The sequence below is a fragment of the Abrus precatorius genome, unplaced genomic scaffold, assembly GCF_003935025.1.
Source record: "Abrus precatorius isolate BTA unplaced genomic scaffold, Abrus_2018 Scaffold3, whole genome shotgun sequence".
NCBI lineage: Eukaryota > Viridiplantae > Streptophyta > Magnoliopsida > Fabales > Fabaceae > Abrus > Abrus precatorius.
In genome coordinates, this window is record NW_020874373.1 from 20,545,165 (window position 1) to 20,559,291 (window position 14,127).

The window sequence follows — 14,127 nt, forward strand, 5'->3', positions numbered from 1 at the left end:
AATATCATAAAAATAGAAAATATTTTACGTGTACAAAATATAAGAGCTATTTGCTTTTAATTTGTTATATTTATTTTTTAATTATGAAAAATCATTTTAAAAAATAAAATAATATTTTCTCAAAACAAAAGGTGCATAATTTTTCAGTAGAAGCAAATAGTGTAAAGATCCAAAAGCACACTTCACCGAGGGTCTAGAAGATTAGAACGTTATCATCCATCATCCAACTAAGGGGGTTGCAAATGGTTGACTTGACTTCGTAGCTTTGTGGTGTCAAAGAGTGCAAGTGACCCACGTAACGCCCACCAAATCAATATTCACAGTGTGATATCATATAAGATCCAGATCCCAATCAGATCCAACACTCCTTCCTAGCTGTCACTCTCTTAATAATTTACCATTATTCCTTCTTAATAATTCATAACTTGTTAATGTTATTTTTTTATTTTATGTCAATTTTTCATGAAATTATATTAATAAAAATGTTCATATCAGTAATTTACAAAAATATAAGAGTTCAAATAAAAATTTAAAAATATAATACAAGAGTGATATCGTAGATCTACATTCTAAATCTTGGTTTTCTTTTATTAAATATTTTCTCATCTAGTAAATGAGAAAATAAACTTTAAATCTTAGGAGGTATATTATGGTATTTAGCGTGGAAATTATTTTTGACTAAAATTTTTTTTATTGATAAAAGTAAAAAATAGTATGTTTTTAAACACTTATAATTTTATTGTTACCATTAATTATTTTAAAAAAATTAATTCTACTCCTATAAACGTTAAACAAACGGAGCCCAAATCATACTGACATAAAAGGTATAACTAAATATAACATAACCTATCGTTCTATCCATATATATTAATAAAATAAAATATAACAAATATTATTTTTTCTTAATTTTTTAATATTATATATATTTATTTTTAATTTGTATATATAAATGACATGCTTGTATTTGTTACACGTTCAATAATAGATAGATAAAATTTTGAGTGGAATAATTTTAATAATTGAAAAGAATATGACAACTAAATAGAAATAACGCAAATAAAGAGAATTAAAATCATAATAAATTAAAATATAAGAACCAAGTGCGAATAAAATTTAAAAAAATTATGATATTATTTATTTTTCAAAAAATAAAATGTATACTTAAAGATTAATGTAGAAAACTTTTATAATTTTCAAGAACTAATATACAATTTTTATATTGTTAAGAAGTAATGTCTCGCACTAATCATTTGTCTAGTCTGCAAATTACTTCACGTTTCACTTAATTTAAAATACTACTGTGTTTTAAAATATATAATCTCTATCAGGAGTCCCTAACACCTGGTCGCACCGCTTCCGTTGACTACAAATCGGACGGCTGATATTTTTTTATCAACTGATGCGAAATTGCAAAGGAGGGACGCGACATTATTATAAATGTAACGGAGGCGAGGGGTGAGAGACCCACTCTCTCTCGCTCTCTTCTCTTACTTCGCTTCACTCTGGTCTCTCTCAATCACGAACCTTCCCCTTTCTTTCTCTCTCTTCTCTCTTTGCAACGGCGTCGTTCTCTTCTTCTGTGCTAACCTCGCTTCGCTTCGCTCTTTCGGTAAAACGCGTTTAAGCTCTTGCCGTTTTCTGCAAATTCAGCTAGGGTTTCACTTGAGCCGCGATCTCTTACCCTATCTTCGGCTTCTTCTACCGAATCGCTGCGTCTAAATTCTCCGTTTCAAAATCACTTGTTGGGAATTTAAGGAAGGACTTCGAGTTTGCTGCTTTCAGTTAGTAGCTGGTAATTGATTTGGGTGTTAGGTTCCATTTGAAATCAACTTGTGTGGTGGAAGCTGTGTAACTATCTACACCGGTTATTATTACTGTTTTTGTTATAATTATCATTTTAATTATAGGATTTGAGAAAAAGAGGCTTTGAATTTCTCGTGTTTCCTGAAGTTTGTTTCATTAATTTTTGGTATAGTAGGATCCCAAGTAGCAAAAAGTGAATTGAATTTTGGTTTTTCAACAGTAATCCTGAACTGCACCAAACCAATAGGTTTGGTTGAAGAAACTGTGGCTTTTGGTTAATTGAACAATTGAACATTACCATGGCAAAGAGTAGGCTATCTGGAGGTTATTTTGGGAACGCGTTAGATACTGCTGGTGAATCTGAGGGGTCTGGTAGCTCAGGACGGATAGATACTGAAATTACTGTTTCTGAGGATTCTAGTATTCCGACAAGGAAATGTATGAGTTTGAATTCGAGTCGCCGTGATGTATTTGGTGTTTCCCTGCAAGTTGTGCCCTTGTCGAATTTGTCACCCTTTCAGAGAAAAGATCTGGTACAGAGGTTAAGGTCTGAGCTCGAGCAGATTCGAATACTTCAGAAGAAAATTGAATTACAGAGAACGAATGGTGTTACGTTGTCATCCTCCAGTGATATTCTTAGCTGTAGTAATGGTAATAATGGGCAGAGAGTGGAAAGCTCGAAAAAACCCTCAGTGTCCAGTTCTGTACCCGGGAATAAACTGAAGTCATCAGGGAAGAGTCAGAAGCCCCGTGGGTGGAACCGGGGATCTTCTGGAAAATTTGAGTCTGCGGTGCGGTCTTGTTCACCAACCACTGCAAATACATTGTTGATGAAAGATTGTGACTCACTGTTAAAACGGTTGATGAACCACCAGTATGCTTGGGTTTTCAACACCCCTGTCGATGTGGTGAAGTTGAATCTTCCAGATTATTTCAATATTATTAAGCATCCGATGGATTTGGGAACAGTAAAAAGCAAGTTAGCTGCAGGCGCGTATGCTGCCCCATTGGAATTTGCTGATGATGTGAAGCTTACATTTTTTAATGCAATGACCTATAATCCACCTGGGAATGATGTCCATCTCATGGCTGATACCCTCTGTAAATATTTTGAATTAAGATGGAAAACAATTGAAAAGAAACTGCCAAGAAGTGATGCTGTGTCATTGCCTGCAAAGACAGATACTTGTGAAGATGTAAAAACTACTAGACCAATGCCTCCCTCGAAAAAGAGAAAAATTGCCTCATTGCCCCCTCAACCAGAAGTTATGCCACCTGCTAAGCAGGTTATGTCAGATCAAGAGAAGCACGATCTTGGTCGGGAATTGGAGTCTTTGTTGGGAGAAATGCCTATGCATATCATTGATTTCTTAAAAGAACATAGCTCAAATGGCAGAGAATGTGGAGAGGATGAGATTGAGATTGATATTGATGATCTCAGTGATGACACACTATTCACATTACGCAAACTTTTGGATGATTTTTTGCAAGAGAAGCCAAAGAACATGGCAAAAGTTGAAGCATGTGAAATAGAGGTACCTCCCTGCCACTTAACCCTTTTATAAACTAAACTAGGATCACGTTGCGTCTGAAATATGCTTCTTCTTCACAATGAGATGTCAGTCTTAGAAGCATATGATTTGATTTCAGACTATCTATGTTATCTGTTGCAGGTGTTGAATGATTCTGGACCAAGCAATTCCTCATTGCAACCATTTAAAGGTACTTTGTGCACATGTAAATGCATACTGTATTTGCTTTTCTTGTTAAAATTTTTCGACTTGTAGGTAATGACTCAGTTGATGAAGAGGTGGACATTGGTGGAAATGAGCCCCCTGTGTCGAGCTATCCTCATGTGGAGATTGAAAAGGATACAACTTCCAGAATGAACAAATGTCTAAGCCCAAGTAGCTCCAATGGTAAGTAAGATTTGAATTTCTCTATTATGCTTTTGAATACCTTGAGTAATCTTTGACTGGTTTTGTCCTTGAAGATTCTATATAGGATTATTTGAGACATGAGCAGGGGAATGTCTTATTATTTGTTAAATTCAGTTTTTCCCCTAAATCTAGTTTTGAATACATCCTAATTGTTTTGAACCACAGTAATTTTTTCTCTTGTCATTTGTCACTGGTGTTTTTGTATGATGAATATTTCAGAGAAGCAACATGTTCACATTATGCATATCATACCTTTTTTTTCATATTAATCCAAGATTGTATGATCCTTCATGTATATCTTAAATTCTAAACAAAAGAAATATCATACATTTGATTGTATATATTTATTTTATAAAATTAGGCATGCAAGATCACCTTGATAATTACTTCATAATTCAACATTCAGATTGATCTAAATCATCTTTTAGAAAGAGAGATTAGAATGTGTCATTGTGACAAGAAGAAACATCCATAATTTTCTAAATAGGAAAGAGATGGCGAGTTTTTACCAAGATGGTTATCTCAAGTTATTGCATTTCTCTTATATGGGTTTAATTGAACTTTAGTCATTTTTAAATCTTATTTGGGGAATGAAAGTTGTGCTACCATCTATTTTAGTGCCAATATTTAAATCTTGCACTTGATAATAGTACATGAAATATTAAGATGGATGGGTGGTCATTGTGAGAAAGAACATGATAAGAAATGATTATATACGTGAGAATAGTGAAGTAGCACTTATTATGAAAAAAATGACAAAATCGTTTAAAGTTGTTTGGTTACATGCAGAGAAGGCCATTAGAGGCATATGACATGAATTTTAGTTCTGTAAAATAGGGTAGAAAGAGATCTAGAAGAACTTTACAGAAAATAATTAAAAAAGATCTAGTGATAAGTAATATTTATGTGATTTTAGTTTTTTATCAAACTCTAGTATTGTGTGATTTATGTAGTTGACCTCACCTAGTGAGGTAAGACTTGGTTGTTATTATTGATAATGGTACTTGAAATATGAAAAGGATAAAAGTAAGTCTTATTTCTTAAATTGTAGTGTAGGATGACTGCACATGGGCATTCACACATATATGGAGTCTAATCCTAATATTTATAGCTATAATCTTACCATGGCAACTAAATTATAAGGAAATTTGTTCAAATTAAATAATATCATGTGAAATAAGGAAATAGAATCACATGTTCCAGCTCTCCCCCTTAAACTAGCAAATGAACATCTATCATTCTAAACTTGCAAATTATATCATAGATATGCCTTATTACTAGTTCATTGGTTAATATACAAGTCAGTTTGATAGCAATAAGGGACACATGTTGCTGCTATAAGGCCCTTATCTAAAGACTCTTCAATAAAGTGTTGGTCAATCCATAGTAGTCACAAGAGGCCGCTATTATCACGGAGCAGAGCACCAGGGTGCCACTAACCTTGGTCAAATCCCTACTTTCTTTCTGAATGTTGGGTGGCTTTTAAAGGGGGCAATCTTGGGATTTTGCCTCCTTTTTACATTTCTGATATCTTCTTTTCCCTCGTTGAGCCCTAACATTTCCTCCCTTTCTGTTTCTCTTGCTTTTCTAGTGTGACATGCTTTCAGTTCCTCTTGCTTCTTTGATGCGACATCGAGAGTCACCATTTCCAACCAACTTCTTGTCATCTTCATTTCTGGTCTTCATCTTTGGCGTCATATTTTGATGCGACCCAAACATTTTTTGTCATCTTCATCTGCGGCAAAGCTTCTTACATGACCAAACATTTTCAAGTTGTCTTCTTCATCCTTGATGAAGTTTTTGACATGACCAGACGTTTTTTTATCATCTTTTTCATCTACAGCGAAGTTTTCAATGTGACCCAAACATTTTTGGGTAACTGAACACTCTGTTTTCTATCTTCCTTCACTGTTTATTATTTATTTCCTTCTCTATTTTGAGTTTTCCTTCTTTGTTTTGTTCTAAATTTAAAGGCCTAATACAGAAGCAATGACTGCTCCCCCAATCAAGTCACAGGGAACAACCTCTCTTTGGTTCCTTTATTTTGTGGTTATTGACATTTGACATGTGTTATGTTCTCAAACTTTCACTTTTGATCATTAATTGTGCATGCCTTTAATTTGTGTATTAATTTTATATATTTCAGTGTATATATATATAAATGTGTGTGTAGCTTAATTTAATTAAGTATATTTAAAATTTCAGAATAGCGGTCATCCTACTATAGCCTGCTATAGCATTTTTGGGATCAGCTGCTCCATGCCACTATCTGGGATTGACTACTATGGGTCAATCTCTATGTGCTTTTATCCTATCATGTTGAATCAGATTATGAGTAATGCTAATGGAAATTTTATTATCACAAAGAATCTTCATATGACTTTGTACTTTATTTTAAGATTATTATAAAAGATCTTCGTCCATTCTAGCTCATAGTCCGAAATTTTTTCTTGGCACTTGACCTTGTAATACTTCCATAGAAAGCTTCTGCCCCTTTTAAAAGAGCAATCCTCTTACTGGTCTCTCTCTCGTGGATCATGCATAAATTGCTAAAGAATTGCATAAGCGATATTAGGCTTGGTGTGGGATTGATAAATCAAATTCCCCACAAGTCTATGTTATTACGCCTTATTTATTGTTGGTTTCTCCTCATCTCTCCTTGAGGAAGTACTGAATTTTCCAAGATCTTACATTTCAAACCAAGTTGCTGGTTTGTTTCTCAGTATCTACATCACCTGCAATGATCATGGCATTCAAATAAACTAATAAAAGGGTTAGTATGTCATTTTGAGTGTTTCGCAAAAAGTGTATTATCTCCTTGGCTCTATCTATACCCCTAGGAGGGTACCTGAGTGAATCTCCCAAAACAAGCATAGGGAAACTATTTTAGCCCATAAAGGGCCTTCTTCAATCTACACACCTTATTTCTACCTTCAATGGGGGCCTTATATTGTATCATTATACAATATTTCCCTTTAAGTCCCTTTGTAGAAAGACTTTTTGTACATCAAATTGATGTAATTCCCATCCAAGTATTTGTTTTTGCTATTGGAGAAAATGTTTCGTCTTAATCAATCCTATATGTTTTGGTACTTGTTTGCCACTATCATCACCTTGCATCTTAGGTCTTCTTGTTCTTGGGTCTTTTCATAATTTCTTAAGTCACATTCTTTTCCAATACACTTATCTTTTCATTCATAGCTTGAACCCAATTCTTATCCTTTAAGTGTGTATTTGGTTTAGCTTATAAAAGATTGTTTGGATATGTTATGTGAAAAGTAGTTTTAAAATAATATATTATTTTTTTGTATTTTATAAAGAATTGCTTTTATTAAGGTTAAATTATAAAGAATTGGTTTTGCTTATAAATGATTAGTTTTGTATTTAAAATAATTAATTATTAAGTATAAAATGAAAAATAAGAGTTAACTAAAACATAAGGTGGTAGTTTTATAAGTTTCAAAATTTTTTGTTTATTTTTAAGTAAGTTGTTTTCTTAGTAAAAAGAATAATTGAATATTATAAGTTAATTTTCTAATCAATGCCTAAAACAGAATTGTTTTCTCACTTTTTTTTCAATTATCAAGAAAAATATTTATTTTCCAAACACATACTAAGCATATGTTAGGGTTGGTAGGCTTCATACGCAAGCTTTAACCTCGAAAGCTCCTTAGAGCATGATAGTCAAAATTGCATGTTGATTCGTAAAATCACATGATTTTATGATCTTCATCATGGTCTCTGTGCTAGCTCGGTTGCAGGATCAAAAAAAGTGAGATCAGGTGGGATTGCCGTGCAGAATTGTAAAATTGGTAAGCACGTTTGATCCTGTGTGTTTAAAAACTTGAAATTTTACCCAGTGACTCATGACCCGTTTTGCAAAAAATCTATTGAAACCCTAAAATCGATTCATAATTTGCTTTCCTTTTGGTTTCCTCTGCTCTGTGATTTTGTTTGACTTCACACAACAACCCTGTTTTGTTCTGGTGACTCTGCTCTGCTGTGCTCCAGTGACCTCGTTCTGCTCTAGTGACTCTCTGCTCTGGCATTTTTGTTCAATGCGTGACCTCTGCTCTGCTGCACGATCTCTGTTCTGCTGCCACGCCTCTATTTTGTTGTGCAATCTCTTCTCAGTTTTGGGTTTTCTGTTTTCTGTTTTCTGTTTTCTGTTCTGTTGTTTTTCTCTTTTCTGTTTTTATTCTTCATCTTCTGCTGCTCTGTGGGTGGGTGTTGTCCCTGCATTGTGCAATGGTGCCAGTAAAAATGTCAACTTTCGCTTTCTATCCCCAGATCGAAGCAGTTTTAGGGTTTTTTAAGGGTAGAAATGACTTTCTCCCTTTTAAAAATAAACTGAATTTCCCTTTTTGCCCTTAAAATGACCCTATTTTATGTTTTTAAGGGTAAAATAGTCTTCTTATCAGAATAAATCACTTAACCCATTTTCCTTCTCCCCTTCTCTATTTGACCCTCCCTTCTCTCATATCTCTGTCTCTGGTTTTAGTGGGCATGACTCTGTCCCTGCTTTGAGGGTGGCCCCCTTCCTTCATCTGTCTTTGTTTTGCTTCCCTCATCTTCTTATTTATTCTATGTTATATGCATACATATTATTTTGTAGGATTTTATGATCCGTGTTACAATCCTATGAGTTATGATCTTTGATCTCTTCTGTGATCCTACGTAAAATCTCAATTTTGACTACCATGGTCATAATTATAGCAAAAGGTGAAAACTAAATTACAAGGAAATAATAAATTTGTACAAAAAAAAAATTGTAATGTGAAATAAGGAAACAGAATTATGTCTTCCAACAGCTAGGTGTATGCTTTAGCTATTAGATCCATCTTATTTCATTATATATGTAAGGGTTATGCTATTTTTCATAAAAATTGTTGATGAAGTTTATGATCAGGTTCATGATATTGAGTAGAGCATATTTTTTGCTACTAACCATTCGTAGCATTTTTCTTTTCTATAAGGATATGGCTCTTACTCTTATCAATAGTTCTCTCTGGATTGAATATGTTGTTGCATTGTTGTTCAAGGTCCAAAGTATTTTCTAGGAGTAATGTGGCTTTATTTTCAATTTTGATGTTTAATTGGAAAGCTTTTTATGTTAATTAGTAACCATGTCTGATGTGTGCATTGCAGATTCGGACTCTAATAGTTCTTCTGATAGTGAATCTGAAGATATAAAGGCAAGTCCAGCAAATGGAGCAAAGGTCTGGTTTGATTATTGAGTGAAATATTTTATTAAGTAATCTTTTAATTTTGATTGCTGGTGCTGTTGTGGCTGCCTTTAGTTTTTGGCTACATGGTATAATTATTCATTTAGGTTCTTCCTCAGGTACCTGAAAATCTGGGTTCTGAAGTTCCATTGGATGAGAAGGCCGGGGCTACTGATACTCTTGAAAGAAATCGTGAGTAATTGTTTTTTGTTTGTCAATTTGTGCTGCTTAAAGTTGATATAGTATGATCTGCAGTTTGAAAAAGAGTGCAATTTATGCAACTAAAACTTGACTCTTCCCTAGTGTGAATATTTGTTGGATATGTGATATTTGTGATTTGATAGCCTTAACTGAGCTTGTGTAAATACTGAAGTAGTTTTAATAGAGGACCATGTAATGTAAAATATTAGATTGGCGATGGAATATTACTGTGAGCCCAACATAACAATACCTGGGTTGACTGACTTAGCAGGCATAAATGCTTAGTTGATGTTGATGTGCTGTTCACATTGTTGTGGATGCTGAATTTTGGGAATTTAAGCATGGATGTTATTTGAGTTTCTGTATCCAGGGGTGTGAATAGCTGTGAAGAATTTGACCAAACTCTCCTGAAAGCTTAAACTGTTACGTGAATTGTTTTTTCATATGCATTGTCTAACTTAAATGAACTGAACAGTATTCTCAGAAAGTAATTTGAAAGAACACCCAACTGAATACAGTAAAGGAAAGGAAAATGCTCCAGTTACTTTTTTGATATATAGTAATTGTGAGCCTTATTTTCATATATTAATGAATTAATGAATATTAATACATTTTAGACTTGGATTAGGATTATTACTTTACTAATATTATCAACCTTGCAATAAACTTGCGTACCTGTACTTGGTAGCCTTGAATTCACTTGGCTGTTCTTTTAATATTATTCATGATTAAATTTCTTGGTCGTTGGTATACTGTCTTTGACTCTGATCCTTTATTTCTTAAAGAATCTGTTAGTGGCTTAGATCAACTTGAGGATAACTCTCAGCATAAGCCAAGTTCTTTTGATTCTGATGGTCATCAAGATGGTAAGAGTGTGGAGATTTTGGAAGATATTGTTTGACTGTTATGTGGGATAACTACACACTGATTATCTTGTTAATATTGTAGGGGACAGCGGTCCTACTGAGAGACAGGTCTCCCCTGATAAACTTTATCGAGCTGCTGTATTGAAGAATCGATTTCTTGATACCATTTTGAAAGCTCGAGAGAAAACACTTACACAGGTAAGTCAAATCACATATGTTAGCTACAGTGAAGTTATGCTGCGTGTATTATCCTTCTGATCGTTGTTGAATCTGTACGTGGTTTGCTTCAATTTAATTTGGCTGTGATCAGGGTGAAAAGGGAGATCCTGAGAAATTGCGCCGGGAAAGGGAGAAGCTGGAGATGGAGCAAAGGAAAGGTGATTTAGTGGTTATACTTATGTACTACTTTGAGTGATGTGCCCATATTAACTAACATTACCTATTGATCCAACTCATTATCGATCAGAGAAGGCAAGGCTACAAGCAGAAGCAAAAGCGGCTGAAGATGCTCGAAAACGGGCAGAAGCAGAAGCTGCTGCAGAAGCCAGGCGAAAGAGGGAGCTTGAGAGAGAAGCTGCACGACAAGCATTGTTACAGGTAAATAACGGTCTATCTTGCCAAAAAAAATGTCCATCTGCTTGTTTGTCTGGGTCTTATAGGAGCATATGCTGGCATCTGTCCAGATGGAAAAAACCGTTGAAATCAATGAGAATTCTCGATTTCTGGAAGATTTGGAAATGCTTAGAGCTGTACCTGCTGAGCAATTGCCAAGCTCTGTAGATGAGACGAGTCCTGATCACTCTCAGGATGCCCTTGGCAGTTTCAAGTTTGGGGGTAACAATCCCTTGGAACAACTAGGATTATATATCAAAGCTGACGATGAAGAGGAGGAAGGAGAGCCACCCTGTGTTCCAAATCCTGTAAATGATGTAGAAGAGGGAGAGATTGATTAGAATTTATGCACATTTTGTATGCTGAATTGAGGAGCAAAATATACGTATCTTGATAAAAATGAAAAAAAGAAAAATACCCCATGTATTCTAGTTCTTGTAATGCATTAATCCATCATAAACGGGACGGAGCATATTTTCTTGTGGCAGCATTCAGCTTCTTGACGGACAATATTCAGTTTGGGGCTGTCATGGCTGAAGAGGAACCAAGGTAGGTGGTGCAATGAGATTAGTTTACATCAACCTCACTGTTTTTCTAATACTAGCTAGTGGCAAGAACATCGCGTCCCCTTCATTTAGGTTACGTTGTACAAAAAGATAGGTCTTAGAATTTGTGAACGTTGAATTAGCTCCATCTTTCTAGAAACTCTGCTTGTATTTGCGTTTGGTTATTCCTTTATTAAATTTTAAAGGCAGTTTCATCTTCAGAACACTTTGAACGTTTTGGTGTATAGCATAATTAAGAAACTTCCACGTGTTCAGCTTGTCTTTGTTTTCATTTCAGTTGAAATGTTTTGGTTAATTACACAATTATCACATTGGTTCATGTTTTAATGACTAAAAATAAAATGTTGCGAGCAAATCCTCGTTTTCAGCAGTTTTTTTTTTTTTTTTTCATAAATCAAGCCTTAAATATGGACGGGAGGCAATTAACTGGTCTCCTTAAATTGACTCAAATCATGTCATAACATGGCAGAATTTGGAACGCCAAATATTGCAGCTCAAAAATGATTCCGATTATCTTCAACAAAAGTTTACTAATGAAAGGGCATGTCTTATGTTTATTTACTTGTTTTTCATTTTTGTCTTTTGCAAAGTGTTACCTGTTAGAAACCAAAAAATAGACAACACAAATGACTGAATGATTTTGAGAATAATTATATTATTTGTTGTAAAAAAATAATACAAAAAGAAAATCTCTATCACTTAGCATAGGTCTATAATAAAATTTTATAGCAAAAATAAGATATATCTCTCTCTCTCTCTCTCTCTCTCTATATATATATATATAATCTTTATTTCTCACTATTTGGCAAACAACTCCTGCCATCTCATCCCTTATCCCAGTTTTTCTTTATATATACTTTCCATACTTTGGGCCTTTTTTCACACTCCAAGCCCACATTTTCACTCCTATTAATGCTCTCTTTTTTAAAATGAAACTTGTTCTTCGGTCTCAAGTTGAGAAATAACTTTTGATGTTGAACTTTTTTTACTATGTTACTTCTTTTATACTTTATTCTTTTTTATGTATTAGCACTTGAGACACTTGCTCCAAGCTTCTTGATAACATATTTAGCAAGTACAGCTTTTGGCTCAATAGGAACTTTAGAATCTACAGACAGATTTAATGAAAGTGTTTCCTTAATATTGTAATCACCTACAACCTTTTAAATAGTGAAACATGAAAAATATGATATATCCTTGCTAACTCAGACAACTGTAGTTTCGTGCCACAACTTCTACTTTTGCCAATAGCTTGAAGGGACTATAATAACGAAGAACTAATTTAGGATGAATTTTTCTCTCAAAGTCAACTGTACATGAGGCCTTAATTTAGAAAACTCATTCTATCGAACTAAATTATAGTTATTTGTATATTTTTTTTAAGTAAATAGTTTTTAAAAAAAAAAACAAATTGGTCAAAAGCCCCCTCTTTTTTTCATGATAATGCAAAAAACTCAAGTAAGAAAAGAACTATGAAAAAATGTTAATTAATGACAATTGCAGAATAGTTTTAATAAAATTACTATGTTTTTATGTCCAATAATAATAAATGTTGAATGAGAAAAGGAAAAGATACAAAGAAAGAAAGAAACAATATAATTGTAAAAATATATTTTCTTAGTTTTAATATACTATTTTTGTGAATATTTATCTATTCGGAGACCATGATTATTATTATTATTATTATTTTATAAAATACTTTGGGAAGAGGAGATAGTACTTATGCCAAGCTAAGTTAAATACCTAGAAATAACTTACGTTCATTTCACCCAAAAGAAATGAGTGAATGCCCAAACCTGTGACCTATCAAATATGAGACCCGCACTTAATTTGTGTTACAGACTAAAACATCCAATCATTTTATAATATAAATGCTTTTATTGTACTTAGAATTTATATATGATAAAAAAAATATTTTAGGGAAAAGATAGCAATTAATATTATTTTTAAATTTTACTTAAATATATAATCGAAACTCTTTTTTCTCTGTAAGCTTTATTTGAAGGACTTATGGATACTTTATATATGAAAATAACTATGACTTTTATAGGCTCTTTTTATTTTATTTCAATAAGTTTTTTAGTATACCTTATCAAAATAAATTATTTTATACTTATTCCAATAAATTGTATAATTCAATTAAAAATATAATTTATAATTTAAAAATAATTTATTGAATAAATACTAAATTAAGTTATGTATCTAAACACATCCTTAATAGTACCTACTTAAATTTATTTTATTACAAGACATTTTTAAAATTTTAAGTCATAAGGTATTTTTTTGAAATATTTATTAATTTATTAATTTTATTTAATAAATAGAGTTATTAGAACTTAACTTAAAATTTATAAAAATAAATATTAATAATAGGATTAAGTTTTGTGATATTAAAATAGTATAATTATTATAATATTTTAAAAAAATTTAAAAATAAAATTACTTTTAATTAATTTATTAACATTTATAAATTAAATCTAACTGATGAACAAAAGAGAGAGAATAATAGATATAAATAGAAACAAAAAATAGAATTACATGTTGTACGGAAAAAAGAATTTTAAGGTTTAAAATCAAATGAAGGGTTCAAATGCGTTGGAGCGCGGTGTAGTTGTAAGGAGGCGAGAAGTGAGAGTACTGAACTCCCGCTCTCGCCGCTGCCACACTCTCATACTCTTTGCCATTTTCTTCATCAATGGTTTCGCATTTGCCAATTCTAATCTCTCTCTGCTTCTTCTTCCAATCTCGTGATAACATTGAAGAAATCGCTTCAAGTCTCGTTGACCTCGTTCCTCTTTTCAGTTAGTGGCCGGTAATTGTGTAGTGCAAGTCACGTAGCTACATACACTTACCATTTTTTTTATTACTATTATTATTATTTGTATATCAGAGGATCATAGCTTTCCTAAGGAAT

The 14,127-nt window shown here is 33.0% G+C and overlaps 1 protein-coding gene across 9 annotated transcripts; it reads left to right on the forward strand.

The window, feature by feature from the left end:
- The first annotated feature begins 1,448 nt into the window (after positions 1 to 1,448).
- Positions 1,449 to 11,529, forward strand: LOC113862742 (transcription factor GTE8-like). 9 transcript variants are annotated; one of them, XM_027495906.1, is made up of 11 exons: positions 1,467 to 1,792; positions 2,024 to 3,338; positions 3,477 to 3,525; positions 3,591 to 3,722; positions 8,892 to 8,962; positions 9,088 to 9,160; positions 9,955 to 10,035; positions 10,118 to 10,233; positions 10,346 to 10,412; positions 10,502 to 10,632; positions 10,719 to 11,466. In XM_027495906.1, the coding sequence occupies exons 2-11, from the start codon at positions 2,103 to 2,105 to the stop codon at positions 10,986 to 10,988; spliced, it is 2,226 nt and encodes a 741-aa protein (XP_027351707.1). In that variant the 5' UTR covers positions 1,467 to 1,792; positions 2,024 to 2,102; the 3' UTR covers positions 10,989 to 11,466. The 9 variants fall into 9 exon arrangements, with proteins under 9 accessions (XP_027351706.1, XP_027351707.1, XP_027351708.1 ...); XM_027495907.1 differs by having other exon boundaries at positions 1,467 to 1,864; positions 10,719 to 11,464; XM_027495910.1 differs by having other exon boundaries at positions 1,467 to 1,848; positions 1,979 to 3,338; positions 8,892 to 8,938; positions 10,719 to 11,414.
- The last annotated feature ends 2,598 nt before the right edge of the window (positions 11,530 to 14,127 follow it).

What these genes read in the sequence shown, in the direction of transcription:
- LOC113862742 (XM_027495904.1), top strand. Translation starts at nt 2,103, where the DNA reads ATGGCAAAGAGTAGGCTATCTGGAGGTTATTTTGGGAACGCGTTAGAT. An exon ending in GGAGATGGAGCAAAGGAAAG is followed by an intron (nt 10,413 to 10,501) that starts GTGATTTAGTGG and finishes ATTATCGATCAG; the next exon opens with AGAAGGCAAGGCTACAAGCA. An exon ending in CACGACAAGCATTGTTACAG is followed by an intron (nt 10,633 to 10,718) that starts GTAAATAACGGT and finishes GCATCTGTCCAG; the next exon opens with ATGGAAAAAACCGTTGAAAT.